At 35.2% G+C, this 23,490-nt stretch overlaps 1 protein-coding gene across 4 annotated transcripts in view; it reads right to left on the reverse strand.

Moving 5' to 3' along the window:
• Positions 1-7,948: 7,948 nt before the first annotated feature.
• The window catches only part of UBE2D3 (ubiquitin conjugating enzyme E2 D3), a 57,833-nt gene continuing 42,291 nt past the window's right edge, over positions 7,949-23,490 (reverse strand). For 3 of the 4 annotated variants that reach the window (XM_044682287.1, XM_044682285.1, XM_044682286.1), the window contains exons 5-9: positions 17,939-18,016; positions 17,110-17,215; positions 10,909-11,002; positions 10,436-10,485; positions 7,949-8,820 (exon numbers count right to left, since the gene is read on the reverse strand). In XM_044682287.1, the coding sequence (XP_044538222.1) occupies positions 10,437-10,485; positions 10,909-11,002; positions 17,110-17,215; positions 17,939-18,016 (327 nt within the window). In that variant the 3' untranslated portion in view covers positions 7,949-8,820; position 10,436. The remainder of the gene's footprint in view (positions 8,821-10,435; positions 10,486-10,908; positions 11,003-17,109; positions 17,216-17,938; positions 18,017-23,490) is intronic. The other variant, XM_044682288.1, reaches the window with a different exon arrangement.

Genomic DNA, 23,490 nt, shown 5'->3' on the forward strand with positions numbered 1-23,490 from the left:
GGTGCATTAGGGGGAAGTTGAAGTCTACTGAAGTTTTAGGGGTCAGGAGGAAATTGAATGCCTTGGCTCAGGTATATGGAGATGCAGAAGATATGTTGGTACCATCTGGAACCAATTCCAGCGTTTTCAAGATACTCGAAGGGCACTGCAGACAAGCTGGGACCAATACTTGTGCACTTTGAAGGTACATATAACCCAAATGAGACCTTCAGGATAGGAGAGATCCCAACATTATGACTCTCTCCCCTCCCACAAATGGATCCAAAGATACTTGACTTAGGTGATTTTCCAATACCAGAAATATAGCATCAGTTGAATCAGAAATTCAGGAGAAAGACAAGTGTGCTCATTGTACAAGTGGGATGTGGGATGTCTAAGTAATAGCCCTAGGAACTAACTTCCGGATTCCCAATGGACCCTGGAACCATCTAGGAAGATTCTTATTAGTGGTATCAGAAACCATTTCAAAGAAACGATCATAACCCTTCCATAGAGGTAGGTCCTGAAAAATGGAAGATATCGATGTGTGTAGGCAACTATGAAATGGAACTCCGAATAAAAGAACAAAGTGAGCCAGGCCACCATGCCAGAAGTCTTGAGTAATAGTTCTCAGGATCGGACTTCAATGAAACACTTGTTTCTTCTAGATTCTTACAGAAGAGAAAAGAACAACTCCCTTTCACTAGATGGATAGAATTGAGAGATAACATGGCATAGTGGAAAGAGAACTGGAGTTGGAGCCTGGAGTCCTGGGTTTGAATCCAAGCTTTGCCATTTATTACCTGTGACCTAGACAAGTCATTTAACTTCTTTGAATATCAGTTTTCTCATCTATAAAATTAAGGGGTTGGATGAGATGAAATGAGGATCCTTGGAGATCATTTGGTCCAATCTACTATTTTAGAGAAGAGGAAAAGCCTCATCTCAAGTGAAATAACTTGCCCAAGGTCACTCAGGTTGTTCCCAACTGAAAAACAAATTATGGTCCAGCGACCCCACCCACATACTCTTCTCTCATATTTAGATGATGATTTGGTACCTTCTTTGTGAATGAACAAATGTCCATTGAATCAGTGCCACAAGGGGGTCCAAATATATTTTGGACAAATAATACAGATGGACAATGAACTATAAAGGGCAACCAGGTGAATAGTATTTAAGGAACTGCAACTTTGAGTGGTCCTAAGCTGCTCCCTGCACAAAAGCCCATCTTTTTAATATACTATTCTTCCAGTCTAGATAGTCACAAATCAACAGATCACTAGGGACTCAAAGGAATATGGAAAAATTCACAATAAAGGCAGTCTGTTGCACAATAACAAAGCCTCCTTCTGTGAGAAAAGTGGCATACCAAGGACCTGAATTACCAAGAATGAAGAAAGCAATGATATGTAGCAAGAGCAAGAGGAACGACTGATGGATAGCCCAACTGCTTAAGTGGTATCCAAATAATATTAAGAAAGAATGACAAGAGCTCACATTTATATACTGGACACTGCCAATCAACTTACAAATGTTCTCATTTGATCCTCACAACCACCCTGGGAAGTAGGTGCTATTGTTACCCTAGAAACAACCAGAGAAATGAGTTAAATGAATTGCCCAAGATTCCAATCATTGAATATCTTGAGGTGGAATCAGATTTTCCTGTCAGTGAACACACAACATGTTAGTTCTGGGATCCATGGTGGACCCCAAGGAAATATGCACCTTTACAACAGAGGGTATTTCTGATGGCATTGTTCATAAGTGAAAATAGAGACAGGTAATAGGACAAATTTAACCCAGCTAGCCAGACATCCTTTGATTCCCTTCTCCTTTAAACCATGTCTCTAGGAAAGAGGAAAGTTCATGTTAGTGTCAGATTGTTCCAAAATTGACAAAAAGCCACTTCAGGGTTCAGCATGTCTCATTTCTCTGGGTTTCCATGGCATAAGGCCTGTTGCTTGCTTTGGAATAAGTATATTGCCTAGGTAAAAATGGAGGCATGAATGGTGGTGATGGCAATGGCTAAAAGCTGGAAGAATATTTCTTTTCCTACTGGGTTCTAAGAACTTCCTTTCTTTAATTTATCCTAGATAAACTCCTAGCTATTATGCATTTATCTCCTTTTAATAGCAAATATAATTTCTACTAACACAGTATTTATTTTGAATCTAATATGACAAAATTAGCCTCTCTTAGGGTTGTTATAAATATCTAATCCTTTGCAATCTGGTCCAAATTATTTTTGAGAATTGCACAACACTTTAAGCTGTTCCCTGACACAAAAGCTCTTTTTAACATACACTTCTTCCCAAGCTTATATTGCCAGAAATCAATAGACCACTGGGATCTCAAAGGAATCAAAGCCCTAGATAACATAAAAGAGCAAAGGAAAACTTAACAAAATTTCCCTTTAAACAACCCAATTTTTCTGGTTTTTCTCATTTTTCCTTCCAGAAATTTCTATTAAAATATAGATGCTATAGGGCCATGAAGTTGTTTTACAGAACCAGTTTATGATGGTGTTTTCTCTCCCCTAGGAAATAAAGGAAAAACAGGCCAACAAACTGGACATTGGGGTCTTCACTTTCACATCTCAAAATGTTAAATAAATATCACAAGTGGCCACAAGTATTGCTCTATATCTCTCTGAAGTACAAAATCTGTTTTCCAAAAATGGAAGTAAAAGGAGTGTGGCTTGAACTTTAACTTAGAAGCAAAGTAAAACCAACCAGAAAACCAAATCTTCTAATACATTAACTTAGAAATATTTCCCATGAAAAAAGCTTAACTTATGATCAGATTTAAAGTAATATCCAATTGCTAAGTAGTGGAATGTAAACTGATATGGAAGATAAATTCAGAAGAGAAAAATTGTCAGCCAGCAAATTTATAAAAACCTAGAATTGTGATTCACTGCACTTTTGTCGATCAATTATCACAGTATTAGAAAAAAGAAAAAATGAGTAAGGCCATTTACCTTATACGAAGAATCATTTCAAAATTAAAATTACGTTTTGGATTTTTGCTTCAGGATCAGAGTATACTTTAAGCCATTGTACAAACTCATTTTATTTTTTGTCTATAGTCTTTGCTTAACTGAAGAGCTCAGCTAGTATGTGTGATGAGCATTGTAGGGTGATGACCATAGGTAGCAGATTCAATATCTAATATAAAGAGTGGAAAGGAAGAATTAAACTTGTGAGACTACAGGTACATGGGCTATGACATAAAGCTATTGGGGAATAGAAATTGAGATAAAAATGATAAAATGAACTTTTGAATAAAATCAAAATTTCAAGTGAAAACATTTGAACCCTGCTAGACTCCTTAAGATGGCTGTCAAGAGAAATGTTCTTTCATAAGCTCCATCAGTCAAGCAATCTATTTGTAAGCCTAACATATTTCAAAACATTAATTACATTTAGTAAAACAATATAGGATGCAGCCCTGTTTTAATGCTGCTATATACTTTGACCTGAAGAATTACAATCTACCTTCCCTGCTCCTTCATGGTATGGATCGTTTTTTTCCCTGCTCCTTCATGGTATGGATCGTTTTTTTGAAATTAAGGGAAGAATCCTAAGAATTTTAGTTTTATTTCCTCCTCAGCAGGTAGAAATTTTTTAATTACCCTCAAAATCTTGTTGCTTTTAACATATTCCCATTTACACAAAGAAAAATGCTTTTAATGGGCCACTAGACAATTTAACTAAAATATCTTAATTGAAGTTTCAGTCTACTTAAAGTAGAAAAGTATTTCATGAACTATCTATCCCATGAACTAATATTCTACTTTGGATATTTTTTTTTTCTTACAGACTACTACACATAGAGCTTGAAGGTTTGGTTTGCAAAGTGCTGTGGTCCATCTCATTTGGTCTTCATAACAACTCTGAGGTAGGTGCTGTTATTATCTTTTTTTTTTTATAGATGAGGAAAACAAGAGGAAAGGTTAGGTGACATGTCCAGTCACAGAGCTAGTGCCTCCATCAGAATTTGAACTCATGGCCTCCTACATGAAATTTCAATTATACTTGCTTCCAAAATTCAGCTGTAAAACAGCTTTAATAGCTACAAAGAGGGCTTGCCAATTACAACTATAATTAAATGGGCTTTTTGTTGCTATGTTTAGCAATTGGTTTGATACCTAATACATGAACATCAACTTGCTCTAGAGGCAGAATAGGATAAAAAAGTCTAGTCCCATTTCTACCCCTCTGATCTTTGGACAAAAGTTACCTTACCTTATCTATGAAATCAAGGTTTTTTTGACTATAATTACAAAGTTCTGATTGGATTTTACCCAATTAAAACCTAAGGCAGCCTGGCCAATTCAGCAGAGCTAACCTTAGTCAAGAAGAGATGGATTCAAGTCCAGTCTATCTCTTAATGCCCCAGGCAACTCTACAAGTTGCACAAGTGCCAATATACAGTATTGGTAGTTCTTCAGGTTGAGCTCCCTAAACAGACAAAAATAGATATCTGAAAATCAACATTTTCAAACTCTTCATACTTAATGAATTTAAATTTGTTTTATGCAAATCAAGACCCTACTATTCCAGCTTAATTTCTACAAATGTTAATTTCTGAGGCCTCAACTAAAGACCCGTTATTGGAAGAACTATAAAAACTATTGTATCCAAAGTAATTTCAAATATCCTAAAGTTTATGGTGCTAAGCACCACATAATGAAAATCACTATTTCTGTGTCAGATCTTGTGCTGAATGTTTAATAATACTAGTTATCTCATGTTAAGATAAAACAAAGAAGTAAAAAGAATTTGAATATGACAAGACAATTGAAGTAGACCAAGAATTCTAGCTCTGAAGCAAAGTACTTTAACGTCTTAACAAACTAGATAGCTGAACAAATTTTTGAAGACCATGCCAACAAAGAATAAAAGACCTCCCCAAAAGACGGCTCAAGATAAGAAACCTTCATGGGTCTATTAATGGACTGTAACATTTTGTTTAAGGTTTGATCTTAAATTGTGTGAGGTTTATCATGAGGCTAACCAAATGGTAATTGATACAGGTATAACTCAAAAGACCACTAATTTACTAAAAATCTTAGAGGTATTGTGATCTTTTAGCAGAAGGTGGTCAAAGCTTGGGGAAGTTGTTTTTTTGTTTTTTGTTTTTATTACACTATTACACTTAAAAACTTCTGCATTTTTAACAAAGCTAGAAATCAAAGGGCAGCTAGGTAACTCAATGAATGAGAGCCAGGCCAGGAGATGGGAAGTTCAAATGTGGCCTCAGACACTTCCTAGCAGTGACCCTGAGCAAGTCACCTAATTGCCATTGCCTAGCCCTTACTGATCTTCTGCCTTGGAATCAATACACAGATCAATTCTATGACAGAAAATATGGGTAAAAAAAAAAAAGAAAGAAAAAGCTAGAAATTTGAAATAGCCCTCAGGAATTAGTACAGTTTCTTGAAGCTCAATTCACTGTAGCTGTCAAAGGCCTTCAGCAGGTACCTTTGAAAGATATTTGTGACATTCACTAAATAAGCAGGACAGAGGCAATATGGCAGTGTAGAGACAATCTTGGAGCTAGGAAGACCTGGAACCCCCAATGATGCCATCCTCAATACCCACAACTTAAGCTAATACTTATATGTGAAAACTCATTTTCAAGTGAAACGGACTATTTCCTGAATAGTTTCCTTTCTCAAAACTGTTTCCCACCCCCAAAAAAACAAAAAAAAACTTCAAATACATCCAGGAACATTTAAAGACAGAAAGACACTTAGATAAAGCTCTTAAAATACTACTAAAAGGCCAAATGGATTTTTCCTAAACAGACTTATTTGCTTTAAGAACTTATGGTAGTTTCAGGTACTAAACTGCCTATGATTCATTTTGGTTAGTGAGTTCATCCGATCATAGATCTAGGAGACCCCAAAGGTAATTTATTCCAACCATCTCATTTTATAAATGAATTGACACCCTGAGAGGCTGTGACTTCCTTTTAAAAAAAAAATCACACAGGTAATAAATGGCAGAGGTAGGATTTGAACCCTTAGTTCCAAATCCAGAACTCAACACAGCACTAAACAGGCTTCTAGTACCTCAACAAAGTCTACATCACTACGTAACATCATTAGTGGTCATGTGGCCAATAACTTTTTTATTTCCCCCCCATTCTAGCCCTTTGCTTAGGAATTTTTGAACCTTTTACAGACAATAGTTGTAATAAATTCATGTCAAGTATCCATACAGTAAAAACTCAAAATAGTACACTACTTTTTCCAGTTCCATCACAATTGTTCTCCAAGACTCAGAGAACACTTTCTAGATGGATTCTCCAAGAAGTCAGTGATTGTCTTGTGAAAAAGCTGGGGACTTAAGTTCACAAAGAAGGGTGCATCTAAATGATCTTCTCTGATCATCTCAAAGTCCTCACCATTTAAGATATAATCTATGAGTTACAATTTGCAGTGTCTAATGTTGAAACAGTCAAATTTGAGAGACTAATTAAGGAATCAGTTTTGCGGTGAATGTTCCTATAACTACTACTCATAGCTAAGTATGTTCTGAACAGGAAAGCTTATCCTACACAGTTCCAAACTTTTGGTCCCAGTAACTAATAGCTGAATTTTTGAACAAGTAAAGTATGTTTTACATTTAAGAAAAATTAACTTGAACTGAGGAGGCAAACCAATGAAACTCTTTCACAATCATTTGTTTTAACTACTTATGTTTGATCATTCACCAAAATAAAAATAATAAGAAATAAGAATAAATCTCCCTTTAAAGAAACTGGGTTTAGGGGTTTTCAAAAAGTTTTCAAATTTCATCAAAAAATATTGCTATCTACCCATCATTTTTCTATAATTTGTGAACTTAGTCAAGCATAAAGTTTAAAATGACAATAAACTTTTCAAAGCAAACATTTAGCTCAGTTAAGATTAATCTCCAATGTCATTCTTATTAATTTAAAAAAAAACCCAAGACTACAGCTTCTGAAAGCATGCACTTCATTTTCATTTTAGAAAATTAAAAAAACTCTTAAGTCAATAAAACCATATTCATACTACATATTCAAATGTTTATAAAAATTAAGGTTTAACATTTATTTTACACCTAGCTTTCCATATCTGTGTGCAGATAAGGAGTAAGATTGCACATAACGTAAATAGTGCAAAAATATAATGCTGGGTAGAAATCACAGATGTATCAAAAACTGAGAAACCATAAGAAATGAAGCAATGGACAATCAGGATAAATAGGGAAAACAAAAACTTCAGAATTCAATGTGTGGGTGTGAGAATGAAGAATGACCAAATAATGCCCTCGTCACTATTAAACTAACGGCACACACGTACTTACTGAATGAATCCCCCCCCACAAAAAAAAAAAAACCCTCCCAGTAACAATGACTTTTATTCATTTATTTTTTTTTTATCTCCTGAAATGTCTATTACATTAAAAATGGCTAAACAAATCCCTATCAATGGGCATGAAAATTCCTCATAAGTAAAGTCACTTAAACACAGCCTCATATAACTCCCACCAAACAGTACTTTATTTTTTGTATATTTGTCCCATTATCACTCCCATGTTAAGATTTTTAAGCTATCATATGTACATGGTGAAGATAAGTCAGCAAAAAGAGGGTGGCACCTGGCGAGTTTACCCCCATATAAACTGTTTTTCAAAACTTCTGGGTCCCAAATCCACTTGAACTCTGGACTACCATTTAGGTGCAACAGTCCAGCTAGAAGGTTATCAGATTAACTTATTACTTTTGCACACATCAGGCTAATCAATGTGTCAACCTGAAACAGTCTGTGTATTTTAAATGAACATGGCAAAATAGTCACTCTATTGAACTTTACATCATCATTTGATGTCAAACAATGAGGCAAATCCAAGCAGTATATACAAAAAAAAACAGCTTTGCATTTACAAAAGATTGTTTCCCATATTGATTAATCCAGGCAGCTAACTCATTGGTTTATGCAACTTTATTGAAGAAAAATAAATCAATTACTAGCAGAGCTATTAGTTGATCACTCATCCATTGACAACTTGCATCATTTATTCAGTGCTATATTAAACAGTGTATTGGAAGATAGATTAACTAATAGCTCCAAGCCTCCTAACAAAATTTAAATGAAAATTACAAAAAGTTCAAGACCCTATTTTGGAATACAAGGGGTGTTTGACTTCCAATTTCCATTCTCTGTAGAACAAGAACAGGTCATTCCTTTATTGACATGCATAAAATACATCACGTTTTCTGTTCTGCTGATGCTATAAATTCAGTACCAATTCTCCAACCACATCAGTTATGAGCATAAAGTATATCATGAAACCTCAAATCTCTAACAACGGAAGGCTTAAACAAGATGGATGCTGCTACAGCAATGTTGCTTCCTTTGATATGACAATTGTGCATCCATCTCCCTCCCCCTCAGATGGTATCTTCAGCATCTGTTAGAGCAGTGAGGAATGGGGTTTTAGTCTCATAACCAAGTTAGAGTGAAGACATTGGCCACATAATACACATGCTCCATTTTTAAAAAAATTCTGAATCTTGGGCAATTGTTCTCTTGTAACTACTTTACAGTTTCTAAAAGCAGTTATTGTCCAAAGCTGGAAGAACTTAAGTCTTCTCAGATGAGCATGTGCATGAATGGAGGGAGGTAAACAAAAAATAAAATTAAAAAAGATGAGGTCTGATAGGGGAGCAGCCGGATAAGAAAATCAAAAAAGGAACAGTAATTTAAAGTTTATTCCAGCTATAATGCAGGTTATTCTGACTTTAAGGTAGCATCACATGGCATACTTCTGAGTCCATTCTCGAGATATTCTGTTGTACCTGTAAACAATGGAAAAGATTTTGAGAAGTTCTAAACCAATTAAACTTTTTAAAGTCACACAATTCTTTAAAGCACTTAATGAGGAAAGGAAATCATCACCAAATTAGTCATAGAACCCTTCTGTTCAAAGACAGAGGGCTTTTTACGCATAATGTTTTATAGAAACGGGGGAGGAATTAAGACTCACGAAAGGGAAAATAAAGTTGTTATCTGAAAAGTCCTCATATGTCTTGTTTCTATTTGGCTCAATTAAAACCTTAAAATTGTAAGTATTTGTATTCATTTCCACACACCTAAAAACAATCCACATTGGTAGAAGCACTCAAACTTGTACTAGATTAAAAACAAATAAAAACCCCTTTCTTACCATGCCCAACGTGGGGTTGGATGGGGGGGGGGGGGGGGGAGACGGAGACATTTTTGCGTTGAGCTTGCACAAAATCATAAATAATTTTATTTAGGTAGGAGTGGTACCAGGAGCTTCCTGCCTATAGTCTCTGCTATTGAAGAGGCATTTGTGGATCACTCAAGTTGGAAGTTCTGAACTACAGTATGACTAAAGCCAGTTGGATGTCTAAAGTAAATCAACATGGTGGAAATGGCAGCAAGGAGGAACCAGTTTAAGTCAGAAAAATGGAGTTTAAAAATTGAATGTTGGTCATTTTTGGGATAAAGTGTATAAATGGCTGTTGTATTTCCAGCCTGAGACAGGGAGAGACCTATTCTCATATTGCGCCACCCTGCCTCCCCCCCCCTCCGCTTACTCCCCCCTAAAAGAAAAAATATAGAACTTTATGAGATGTAGGTAAAAGAATAATGCCTTTTTAGACCAATGATAGGCACAGGCAGAAAATGACCAGAGGAGAAATGATGTAGAAATGAAATACACAGTGAGAGACCTAACTGCCACCAATCCCACTAGAGGACCTTCTCCTTGACCTAAATTATAGTGATAGCTTTAAGAATTAGTGTATATCTTGGGTACAGAGTATGAGATGTTTTCTGAGACAAAAATAACCAAAAAAACAACCCTGTACTTCTCTGTAAATTCAATAATTTAAAAAAAAAATTCTGGTCCACCTACATTGTCCAAGTACTCCCTTCAAAAAAACCTTATACATGAATATACAGAGATTTCATGTAGAAAACATAGTGAGATCCACAACAAAGTGACACAGATACTCATGCATGCTTGTCAGTAATAAAAGTTAAGGTTAACTGAACAGGCTTAATATTTTTTCCTAATATAAATTTGACAACTTCAACATCTAAGTGAAATTTGGTTAGGCCTTTTTATAACTTAACAACATTACATTTCTACCAAAGCTGTTAGTTAAATTTGTTTTACTTACCAGTTCCAGAAACAAGGTCTTTCATTCAAATCTCTTTATTACTACTATAATATTCTCTGCCATGCAGCACATGAATATCAAGCAGTAACTACCCAATGACATTTTCACACTAACCAAGAAATCAAGCTGTTATTGTACAGTAGGTTCAGTTAACTACCACATCCATTACCTTTGTTAGTTTTTCAGTGCCTTTAAAGCATGCAGCACTCGAGTGCTGGCAATACTCATGGTTAAATGCACTATAAAGTGCAGATCTCCTTACCCTACAACATAGCGTATTTCTCTGTCCACTCTCTGGCTAACCTATTGTACCTAATTAAACAAGTTGGGATTAATGATCACAAATATAAAACTAATCAGATTGGCGATTAATTCTACATGCTCAAAGTTACAAAAATTAGATATTTATAAAAATTATATAAATACTGGTAAATGAAAGATGACATTTTCTTATAGATAAAAGATGGTGAAAGGCAGTCATGGCTTTATACTTCACAGCTTATGTATCTAAAACCTGTAACAAAATGATCTATTGATAATTTTTTTTTAAGTTTTCAAAGGTTCATCTTTCCTTCATGGAAACAAAACCCAAAGCCCTTTAAGTCCCATTTAAATACTAGATTTTTGCATGTCCTATGTGTGAGTTTTTCTAAAGGGTATAACAAGTTCAGTGAGTAAAACCATTTTTCCTGTTATGCAAAGTATAATTTTTATCTTAAATTATTCTCTACTTACTTGTCTCTGTCTGTTTTATAGATCCGTGCAATCTCTGGCACTAAGGGGTCATCTGGGTTTGGATCACATAGCAGTGAACAAATGGATAAAAGAACTGAAAGAGAACAGTTTTGATTCAAAATATCAAACCAATCTGTATAAATACTCAATATATGATTGCTTTAAAATACACACTAAAGCTTTCTTAACTGAATTCTTTAAAACATTTTGGAGGTTTGCAGCAGTCATAAAGTGGCATCAAGATAGAGAAGTGCTATAAAGGGCACCTCAGCCTGTAGGAGAGCTGACAACAGCTTTCCACAGAATTCTTCTGAATGAAAAGTCGCTACTGAGGTAAATAAAAGGATGTAAACAGACTGGCCCCCTAGTTTTAAACACTTTAAAAAGCGCATTATGTAGTCTTACACCATTTTGCTATGATACATAAAGTCCTAGTTTAATCCTCTCTTTAGATGTAGGCCTCTTCTGGCTCCTTGAAGATTATGCCAATAGGTGATGTAAGCTCTGGCAGGTTCTATATGATGCCAACATGTCTTCAAGTATAGTCCTAGCAACAGACTATTTCTGTTTTCTGGAGACAAATTAACCTTATTATCAAGACTGGATGTATTTTTCAGTTATGAAAAACCAAATAACAAAGATAGGATCCTATCTGTGCCCTTCTACTCCTGTAATAATAAGCAAAAGTATAGGCAAAATGGAGGGAATGAGCACAAAGAATCACACCTTATTTTGACACTGACTTGGCTTAATACTCTAATATACTTATCAAATAATTAGTATTACTTATCATAGTATTAGAGGAACTGAATTTTGCATTCATGACACTCACTATAAATGAAACAAACAAAAATTACAAGAAAATGGAAGGCTACCTCACAGTTTCTGATTGAAAAGACAGGAATTGGGTCGATGACATTCCAGGGGGCACATGACTACCTTATTTTATAATACTTATGGATAAACATTTGCAAAAGCCCCCATGAAAATAACTACAGTGTTTGCATCAAAATCTGATGCAGATAATGAAGATGAAGGGAAATTATATAAAGATCTCAAACCTTTAAAATCTAAAATTGCACAAACACAAGACTTTCAGAGTGCTAAGTTTGGCAATAGGCTCAGATACAAGAACCACCTGGTGAGTAGGCAAGTTACTTCATCTCTGACCTCTGTTCCTTAACAATACCCCAGGACCCAATTCTTCTCCCCAATCATGGTGGAAAGGTCTTGCATAAAACACTTCCCGTTTCAGTGTGCCTAAAACCTCAGGGAGTTTAATGCAAAAGAGAAGACAAAGTTGAAATGAGAGTCTAAAGGATTTAGATTATACTGAACCCTCACACCTATATAGAGCATGAATACTTCTTAAAAAGTTGGGAAGCACCAGAACTGATGAGTAACAAATGAAAACAAAATGACAGATGGGTGAGTGATGAAACAGCAATTTCTGAAGCAACTATGTACAGAGAAAAACCAGTTAGTCAATAAATATTCAATACCTACTATGTGAGTGGCATTAAAGATACAAAGGTGATGAAAGAAACGGTTTTCAACAAATAACATATTATGCATATACAAAGTAAATATAAATAAATTTAATTATTTTCTGAAGAAAGGGACTAGCAGCTAAAGATGGAACCAGGAAAGGCTTCATGTAGAAGATAGTTCTTGAATGGCACCTTGAAGGGAAAGAGGATAGAAATAAGGATGGAAGAGGATATGAAACCTGTTTTTTTTTTCCTTATAAAAGGGGCCCAAAGAGCATCTGTGAGAAAAGGAAGAGTGGGGCATAGGATGAACTTTATTGTTATTTGAATAGGACAAAAGAGGGCTTAATAAAGAATAACTAAGATGAAACAGACGATCCAAGATGAAACATGTTACCTTCTTCCTGACAAAGACATGATGGATGGATTAAAGCATACATTTCTGGTCATGTCTCTTTGTGGACTCATGTTCTTTTTACATGCTTAGCTGTTTTTTTTGTTTTTAATGGGAAAAGAGAAGCAACGGTGACACTTAAAATTTAAAAAAAAAAAAAGGTCATTAAAACATTTTAAAGCTGGCCAAAGTTCAGAAGAAACAAGAGTTCTGAAAGTAATATGTAGACTTTGTCATATACTTTAAAAAGAGCAAACAATGTGAAACAAGAGATATAGAGACTTATGCTTTGTCTAAAATTCTTCTGTTCTATATATGGAGCCACTGTTGGGTTTATAACCCAAAGAGATCATAAGGAAAAAGACTTGTACAAAAATACTTATAGCCACACTCTGTAGTGGCAAAAAAACTGGAAAACAAGAGAATGCCCTTCAATTGGGGAATGGCTGAACAAATTGTGGTATATGTTGGTAATGGAATACTATTGTGCTCAAAGGAATAATAGATTGGAGGAATTCCATATGAACTAGAATGACTTCCAGGAATTAATGCAGAGTGAAAGGAGCAGAACCAGGAGAACATTGTACACAGAGACCAATACACCGTGGTAAAATCAAATGTAATGGACTCCTGTACTAGCAGCATGCAATGACGCAGGACAATTCTGAGGGACTTATGGTAAAGAACACTACCCACATTCAGAGGAAGAACAACAGGAGTGGAAACACAGAAGAAAAACAATTGCTTGAACACATGGGTTGATGCGGACATGATGGGGGATGTAGACTCGAAACTACCACACCAATGCAACTATCAATTTGGAAATAGGTCTTGATTGATGACACATGTAAAAATCAGTGGAAATGTGTGTCGACTATGGAGGACAAGGGTAGGGTGAGGGGAGGGGAGAGTAAGAACAGGAATCATGTAACCATGGAAAATTTTTCTAAAAACTTAAAAAAAAAATATGGAAATGCTCTCTTTTTTTAGTGTTGAACTGGAAAACTAAAAGTAAAGCAAGGCATTATGGGGATATCCACCAATTGAGGAATAACTAATTTGTGGTTTAAGAATAAAATAGATTATTGATTATGGTCTAAAAAATGACTGAAGATATGTTTAGAGGTTCTCCCTCACTTTTTTTACCTTTGGGGAGGAAAGTGGGACAACAGTAATGAAAAAGGATAAAAGAAGATTAATTTAAGCATTGTTTTACAGGCATAGAAGGCAACAGAAGGAAAATCTAAAGAAGCACACACAAGTTGCTGGACACCTTTGAAAATAATATGCTGAATAATATAATTCTGCCAGCTTTGTGGAATTCTTTCATAGACTCTTGTATCGGAAATGCTCATTGTTTCAGCCTTGGTTAAATTCAAATTTTAAAAAATTTAATTGAAAGAAAAGAAAAAGAGATCGAAAACAGAGCCTTGGTAATACTAAAAGGAGCCATGATATGAAGAACAGGCAATGGAGACTTAGAAGAAGATGACTAATAGGGAGATACTATCAAGGGGTTTTAAAATAAAGAAAAGGGAAGAAGATGGAGCATATTTGCAAATGGCCCCTGTTTTCAAAAGAGTGTGGGGAAGAGTAAAGGAGGCTTGAGGAGAGAAGATCTGGAATTAGTTGTGGGCAATAAGATAGGGAATGAGAGAGAAATGAAAGGAATGGTTTTCATGCAATGAGGGCCCAGTTGAAGTGGTATAACATGAATTTATAATGTATATGGTGAACAGGACTGTATGATTTTCTTCAGATCTGTTCACAGCACCATGTGAAGGGAATGCTAGATGGCTAGAAGTAACCTAGTGCTTACACTTGGTAAGTTTTTAATTAGTGTAGAAAGAAGAAGGGAGCCACACATTTTGGAGGATAAGACAGCATAGGATTCAACTGCTTAACTATAACATCAAGATGAGAATGGAATAAACTTAAGTCAGCAGACAATATATTGGGAGAATGGGAAGATTGGAGGTAAGTTAAAAAAAAGTGAGACAAAAAGAACTGGGATCATAGACAGCTACAATTGAAATGAGGAATGTTACAACACCAAGAAAATGATTAGTAGATAATGGTGTGATCCAGTGGGTGACTATCCTTGAGTATAGTTAAAGTAGAATAGAGGATTGTGGGCTTGAAGGTTAGTAGAAATTATAGTTTCTTCAAATAAGGGCCTTATTTGTGTAAGGAAAGATGACAAAAAAGGAAATGTTAAAACCTGATTAAATTTGAGAAAGGGTAAATTAGCTGGGATGTTCTATGCAACAGTTGCTATGATCTGCATTGAGTAGAAAGTTAACTTATTCAAAAGCAAAGAGTAAAACTGATTGTATATTAGTAGATAAACATAACCTATGACATTCAATGAAGGAAATGGAACCAGATTCAAATGAGTTATTTAAACTGGGAAATGAATGCAAGAATCAGATCCCATCGATAATACAAATAAATAGCTATAATGAGTAAAACTGCCTAGAAATCACATCAGCCACAAACCCTCCATTTCTTTTCCAAGGAGAGAGCTATGGCAACCAAGGACAAAACCAATATGGATATAACTTTGTTTTAGAAGATCATAAGATAGAAGGAAAATGTTCAAAGCCATCTCATAATAGAAATGCCAGAAGAGGAAAAAAAAAGATGACAAATCTTGGTGAAAGACCTTCAGTTAATATTAAACACATTTCAGGATAAAACTGAAGGAACAAAATGGAAATGGAAAAGATCTGCCAATATGTCCATTACCAGGGGCAGCTGGGTAAGCTCAGTGGACTGAAAGCCAGGACTAGAGATGGGAGGTCCTGGGTTCAAATTTGGCCTCATGCACTTCTTAGCTGTGTGAACCTGGGCAAGTCACTTAACCCCCATTGCCTAGCCCTTACTGCTCTATCCTTCTGCCTTGGAACCAATACACAGTATTGATTCTAAGATGAAAGGTAAGGGTTTAAAAAAAAAAAAAAAGAAAAAGAAAAAATGGGGGGGGGGGGGGGGGAAATGTCCATTACAAGCTCTTATTCTAATCAAGGACAGTAAAGCTGCTAATAACATCAGTCCCAGATACTATGCAATGAGACAAATTCCAAGATACTCTTCCTTCTAGCCCCAACCCTCCTTCACAAAGGTGAACAACAACAACAACAAAAAAATCTAGAAACTACAGGATCCCAAGTCATAAAAAACTTTTATGAAAATTATCTGAGCACTTATTGAGGGCAAATCCATGCTGAAGGAAAAGTGTTCTCAGTGGTTTCATATTTAAGCTTTTTCTCTCTCATTGCCTTGCAGAGTTCTGCACACAGGCACCTGGTTGCTGAAATGAAGTCAAATTTATGATGTATTACATATGTTGGCAAAATATTTATGGTGTGGCATTGATTTCTTAGAATATAAATTAAATAGAAGCTTTCGATCAATTGTTTATAAATTCAATTGTCTTAAATGCTTAAGGTGCAAGGAAATGAGGTTTAAACAACTTAGCAAAAAAGAGGCACAAAACTAAAAAAAATTTTTAAAGAAAAAATGTTTTTTTTTTTGTTGCCAGCATGTTATAATGCTGACAAGATTTTTTCACATTGCATGCTAAATAAAACAAGCACCACCAACATATTAATTATAAAAAAAAATAAATAAAAATTGGAACGGGGGGTGGGTGGTGGGAGGTGGGTAGTTGCAGCTAGATGGCTCAGTAGATAAGAGTCAGGCCAGGAAAAGAAGAGGTCCAGGTTTCAAATCTGACCTCCAACACCTACTTCCTAGTTGTGTGACCCTGAGCAAGTCACTTAACCGCCATTGCTTAGCCCTTATTACTCTTCTGCCTTGGAATCAATATTCTAAGATGGAAGGGAAGGGTTGAAAATCAAAACAGCAAATTTATAGAACTCTCAGAACATGTTTTCCAAGACAACAAGACAAAAAAAACCCACTTTCTTCTTCAATGGAAATTTTTTTTTTTTTAAATTTTAAACCCTTAACTTCTGTGTATTGACTTATAGGGCAATGGGGGTCAAGTGACTTGCCCAGGGTCACACAGCTGGGAAGTGTCTGAGGCCGGATTAGAACCTAGGACCTCCCGTCTCTAGGCCTGGCTCTCAATCCACTGAGCTACCCAGCTGCCCCCTTCAATGGAAATTTTTAACAAGGAGTTGATAAAAGTAGCGACAAACTATTCACACACTGATAGAAGTGTGAACAAATTCATAACTAAGAATAACAAGACTTCAATCCATCAAACAAACTAATCAAAATCTACAATAGAAAAAGTAATACCAACAGCTACATAGACTTCATCTTATGGTTTGCTTTTTTTTTTTTTACCTTTAGAAATAGTTAAAGCAGGAGACCACTGTGATCTTAGAATATCGAGACAAATGCTGCCATTACTGTTAATGTTTGGATGATAAATTCTTGTTGTAAATGCAACCTAAAATAAAGAACAAACTATTTCAGGGCTTTTTAAACAAATTTCCTTTCTGGATATTTCACGAATCAACTTAAGAAAAAAAGTAGATTTTAGAGCACTTAAAAACTTTCCATCTAATTCAAACCATTCAGATGTAAAGGATGTTAATCCTCTACTTTAAAGTTGAGGTCAAGCAAAACAAAACTATTTACAAATTAGCAAAGATTAAAAAGTTATTTCTGGAGACAGGTAATCACAAGTGACATAACAGGAGTTATCTGTATGGTAGGAAGTTTAAGATTAATGTTTTTTGGGTTCCTTTGGTCGATCTTTCTCTCTCTGTCGAATGAACACACACACACACACACACACACACACAAAAATGATCCACAATAAAACCATAAGAAAGGGAGGAAAATATTCGTATTTATACTGGTAACATTCATGAGTCTTTAACCCTAATTGTTGTAGTGGTACTGCAATGATCATTTCTATGATCAAGTTATTCTTATGGACTTTGTAAAAATATGTTTCATTTTTATTATCAAGGTACCATAATGTCACTTTTTATAACATTTTTTCTGAATAAGAGTTATTGGAGGTCTTGGTATATTAAAGGTCATCATGAACAAAGATAAAGCTTAAGAGATGAAATCAGCATTCTATAACATGAAGTATTTTTTGAAGGACACATGCATAAATATTTCCTCTTAACATATACCAATAATTTTGAGAAATACTTGCCTTAGGTGGTTTGAAGGGGTAGTCTGTAGGGAAATGAATTGTCAAAAAGAATACACCGCCTTGATATGGGCTGTCATTCTGTCAAAAAAAAACGTGTTTAATATCCATGTCATCATTTAAATATACTGACTTACCATACATTATTATACCTATTTTCAGTACCTTTGATCATGAAGCAAAATTGCTTTGAAGCAATATCATAATTAAATCTATTTTGTCAAAATTCCAACTAGGAAATGAAATCTAAAGATTCTTTTCCAAGAATTTTCTATATCCTATAGTCTAGCAGAGGTGTCAAACTTAAATAGAAAGGGATCCTACAGCTACATTATGAACTTAGAAAATCACAAATTAACATTATCCATGTTGTGGTGCACTTTTATTTTGTTAAGATTTCCAATTACATTTTAATATGATTCACTTAAAAGGAAATAGCTGGGAGTTTGACATCTCTACTTGAAGGTATTCAAAGACTTGCATACTAACACCATAACACTGGAAGGGAAGCTAAGACCAAGATTGTAGAACACTTAATTTGTAGAATATTCAATTAATATAAATCAGTTACTAACAAAAGTTGAGTCTTTAGATTAAAATTACTTCTGAAGACCTCTCCAACCCCTAGTCAGAAGAATGTTTTCAGCCAATGAACAATAGGATGACCAGGTATTAGAACTACCAAAACTTGGTTATTGTTTCACACCCGAAATTTAGTTTAGTTTTTTTTTTTTAACAAGAAACCAAATTATTTCTGATATTTCCCCTTAAGTTATTCTAACACAATCTGACTTTCATCCTACTTTATTATGGAAAAACAATCTTAAAATTGCTCTCACTTTAAAAAACTTACAAACACATACACCAATAACAGTGTAATAAAAAAAATTAGGAAATAGAGAAGGAATATACTGAAGAAAATATGGAAGGAAATAATATTTGAAGAACCTGAAAAGGTCCAGAAGGGGAAACCATGAACCTAATTGTTAATATGTATCATGAATCAGAAGTGCCTGAAGAGAAGCCAAAAACAACTCTAGGAAACCAGAAAGTAAAGTTCAAAAGCAAAATCTCAAAGTTTTTTTTAAAATCCTTAAAACAAAGTTACAGAAATAATAATCTGCCCTATTTCTACGTCTTAATCAGATGGTCTAAGAAATTAATCTTGTTTGTTTTCTGACAGATAAATGAAAGCTTTATCTGTTTAATTGTAGAATTCTTTTTCCAAGCTTCAATTCTGCAGCTATTACTAAATTCAAGGCACTCTATTAAAAGAACCTAGGGATACAAAGGTAAAACAGCACAATTCTGACTACTTAGGACTTTACAAACTAATGGATAGGTTAAGACAAAACAAACCCCAAACCCCCACTACTCAAAAGACAAAAACACCACCCAAAACCCCCCAAGTTCCAGCTCTTATCTAAAATTTCCATCTTCTTCAACAATGGCTTGACAGTAAATATTTGTGTTGGAAGAATCAGGATTAAAAAAAAAAATCCAAAAGGAGCAGAATTTAAGAAAAAAATATATTAAGTATAGGTGCAGAATGCAAAAATGTGAGTTAGTTCCTGGGGCAGCTATGTGGATCAGTGATTAGAGCATGAGGCCTAGAGTCAGAAAGACCTGAGTTCAAATTAGGCCTCAGATACTAGCTGTGTGACCTTTGGCAAGTTACTTAACACTCATTTGCCTTAGTTCTTCATCTGTAAAATGGATACACACAGGAGAAGGAAATGGCAAATCACTCTAGCATCTGTCAAGAAAAACTCACGACAAAAAGCTCATGGTCATATAGAGTTAGACACAACTGAATGACTGAACAACAGCAAATCCTTATTCCCAACTCCACCACACATACAAACGAACAGACCTTGGCTCTAGGCCCACGCCTCCAATATTTTATGGACATATAGAGGCACAGTGGAAAGAGAACTACTTGGGGCTTTTGTTTCAGAAGATCTGGATTCATGTCTCACCTTGGCCTAATTAACTTTTATGCCCTGAGAGCAATGCATTTCATTTCTATGGGCCCCCATTTGTCAAATGAGGTTTGGACTAGATGGCTTCTGAGATCCCCTCCAATTCTACAGATATAATCCTATGCTCATTACCCTGAAGGTCAAATAGGCACACAAGCTCCCTAAGTCCAAGAAAAGAATTCACTGTCTTTCTCCTTAGATCTCCCTTTACCTTCTGTCAAGGGTATTATCTTTTTTCTAGTCACACAGGTTCACAACCTAGGTATCACTCAACTCAGCACTCTCACTCACCCATCTCTCATGATCAATGGTATATCTCCACAACATACCTTGTATCTGTACCCTTCTCTCTACTCACGCCACAACCACTTTAGTTCAGGCCCTCATGGTCTCTTGCATGGACAACAGCTTTCTAATTGGTGTCTCTGGATCAATCAATTTAACAAGTATTTATTAAGTGCCTAATATGTGCCAGGCACTCTGCTAGGCCCTGGGGATACAAATAACAAGGAAATAATTCCTACTCATGAGGAGTGTAATTACATTCGAATGGGGGAAACAACAAATAATATATAAGCATATACAGAGAGAATACAAACTACAAGGCAGGTCCACACAGAAGGAACTAGCAGATATGGGGAAACAGAAAAGCCTTCATGTACTCGTGATATGTGAGCTGAACTTTTAAGTAAGAGGGGTTGGTTTTTATGGGGCAGAACATTCCACCTACTGGAAATGGTCAATGCAAAGGCAGTGGTATACCTCCTCTGAGACGGCCTGTTTAGCTAGACCAAAGTGTTACATGGTAGTATATATGCATACATAATGTCTAACATATGGGAGGAGCCTGGAAAGGTAGTCTGGGGTCAGGATGTGAAGGATTTTAAAAGTTAAAATATGGGAGTTTATATTTGATCCTAGAGAGACCTTACGGAGCAGATCCTCTAGGAGTGACATAATCAGATCTGTACTTAAGAATAGACTAGACAGGGAGACCAATAGTCTAGATGAAAGATGATGAGGCCTGAACCAAAGCGGTGGCTATGGGAGCAAAGAGAAGAAAATGGATGCAAGACATGTTGTAGAGGTAGAAAAGATAAAATTTGATAACTGAATACATGGAGTAAGGGGACAGGAGTTGATGATTTGGTGCCTCCTCTCTCCAATCTATTTACCATATAGAAGTCAAAGTAATATATCTCTAAAAATTAAGATCCTACCATGGAATTCTACTACCCGAGAAACTCTAGTAGATCAGCTCCCTATTTCTTCCAATAGTAAGATTGCAAGACTGCAAACCACTTCATTTGCTATTTCCATACGGTAATGATCTAGCTTCAGTCTACCTTTCCAAACTGATAGGATAGTATCTATCATCCATATACACATGGGAACACTCACCCAACCCCCAATTCCCACTACATTGGAAAGTTGCTCCTATGTTAGGATATGGTCTAGATATTCTTTGTTTAAGAATGGATTCAATTAAATGAACTTGAAGATGTCTCCAAAATTCTAAGCTCTTTTTAAATTCAATTTTGATTTTAAAATATTTTTAAATTAACAAATCCCCATTCATTTTCAGTTGAAAAAAAATCAAGATTACTGGGAAGCACTTAAATTCTATAGAAGTAGGATGCCATTAATTCAACTTTTTTATTAAAGACAAATGACATGTAGTTAAGTCATAAAAAACATACATAATTTTAAACAAACCTAAACTGTTAAGTTTTAGGTAGTATTTTAAAACATGATTTAAAAAATTAAACATTGTTCACTTAAGAGTAGTAAAGTACATTGAACCTGGTAATTTGGTTTTGGTTCCTTACTGAAAAAAAATCAGCTATGGCTATAACTCAATGCTTCTGAACAATCGGCACACCAATAATAGGACTGCAAATTATTAATTCCTTTTGTGTTCATTCCCAAAAGAAGCTACTAAAGTGATGATTTGTTGTAAATTCCAAAGTTAATTTTAGCACTGAACTCATCATCAAAGCTAGAAAAACCTTAGTATAGAGCCATGAAGCAAAACTGGATTTGACTGGACAATAAATTAAGCAATTAATAGGAAATTATGAAGGTAAAATTCAGGAGAATAAAGAATTCATTTGGAAACAAAAGTAAACAGACCAATAGTCCTGGAAGACTTTTCAGTTTTCTGAATAGTTATGGGATATTGCCCTATCCCTACTTATTAGGACTACAGCTTTAGAGAAGAGTTCTTAACTTGGAGAATATAAACTTAAATAATATCTGCATACATATATCTATTTCAACAAATTTCCTTTGTAATCTTATATATCTTACGTATTTAAAAACATAATTCTGAGGGATTCATTGGCTTCAAAGTGCCCAAAAAGATCCTAAAAAAACTGAAGAACTCCTGGCTTGAGAAAGAACCTTAGAAACCATCTTGCCCAATACTAGTTGACTAACTTATTTCATGGATGAGAAAACTGAGGCATGAGGATATATATTCAAGCTTAAATAACAATGTACTCCATTTATATAGAATTTCAGAGCAGAAGGGACCTCTAAGAGCCATATAGTCCATTTCTCTTTAGATGTTAATAATAACAACTCTCATTCAGTGTCTTTTCTTTCAACAGCCCTGAGAATGGTTATTATTCCCACTCTGCAGATGAGAAAAATCAAAGTTCTGAAATGTTAACCTGCCAATGTTGTCAGTTTTTTCGTAGGAATGACTGTGGATTCAGTCTCTTCTAGTTCTAGTACTCCACTATGATTCATTTTCTCATTGTCAGCAAGTTTTAGCCTGCACTTAAAAAATCCTTTCATTGATCCTAGGTTTTTACCTTTGGTATTTACTAGATTACATCTAATCCTTCTTCCCATGGGTGACTGTCTTTCAAAAACTCTTCCTCCCAACCCACTGGGCATCTAGTAAAAGCTCAGTTCTGAGCCCTCTTCTCACTCTATCTACATTTCCCTTGTTGATATCCGCTCCAGAGGTACAGTGTTCAACTCTTTGTAGATGAATTTCAAATCTATTGATGAGATCCAGTCCAAATTTCAAACTCCAGTCCAGTATTACACCAAAGGTCTCCTGTGACAGATTCACCAAACTCAAATCCAACAAGTTCAAACTCCTTTAAAATATTCATTAGACAGCCACCATCCTTTATTACCAATGTATCCAATCTTAGTTATTCTTGACATTTTCTTAATCTCCATATCCATATCAAGAGTAAACCAACATTAATACTAACCACAATGATATCTTAAGTTTAAGAAAAACTTGAGAATTATATGAACTGACAACACAAAGTTAAGTGTCAGAACCAGGAGAGTGCTAGCATGACTATTACTTCCATATTTTTGGTAGATGGTACCTCAGTGAAACCCAAGATGACACATTAGCTATATTGGCTGTTACATTACTCTTATAATTCATGAAAATGTATAGATCTTTTCCAAAATTTCCATCTATGTTCCATTATATTTTCACCTAACCAAAATTTCTGCCTTTTCCATAAGAATATCATGAAATATCATGACAAAACTTTGTTAATTAGCTAATTTTATCTACAGTATATCCTCCAACCTACC

The sequence above is a fragment of the Gracilinanus agilis genome, chromosome 6 (genome assembly GCF_016433145.1).
Source record: "Gracilinanus agilis isolate LMUSP501 chromosome 6, AgileGrace, whole genome shotgun sequence".
In the NCBI taxonomy this organism is placed as follows: domain Eukaryota; kingdom Metazoa; phylum Chordata; class Mammalia; order Didelphimorphia; family Didelphidae; genus Gracilinanus; species Gracilinanus agilis.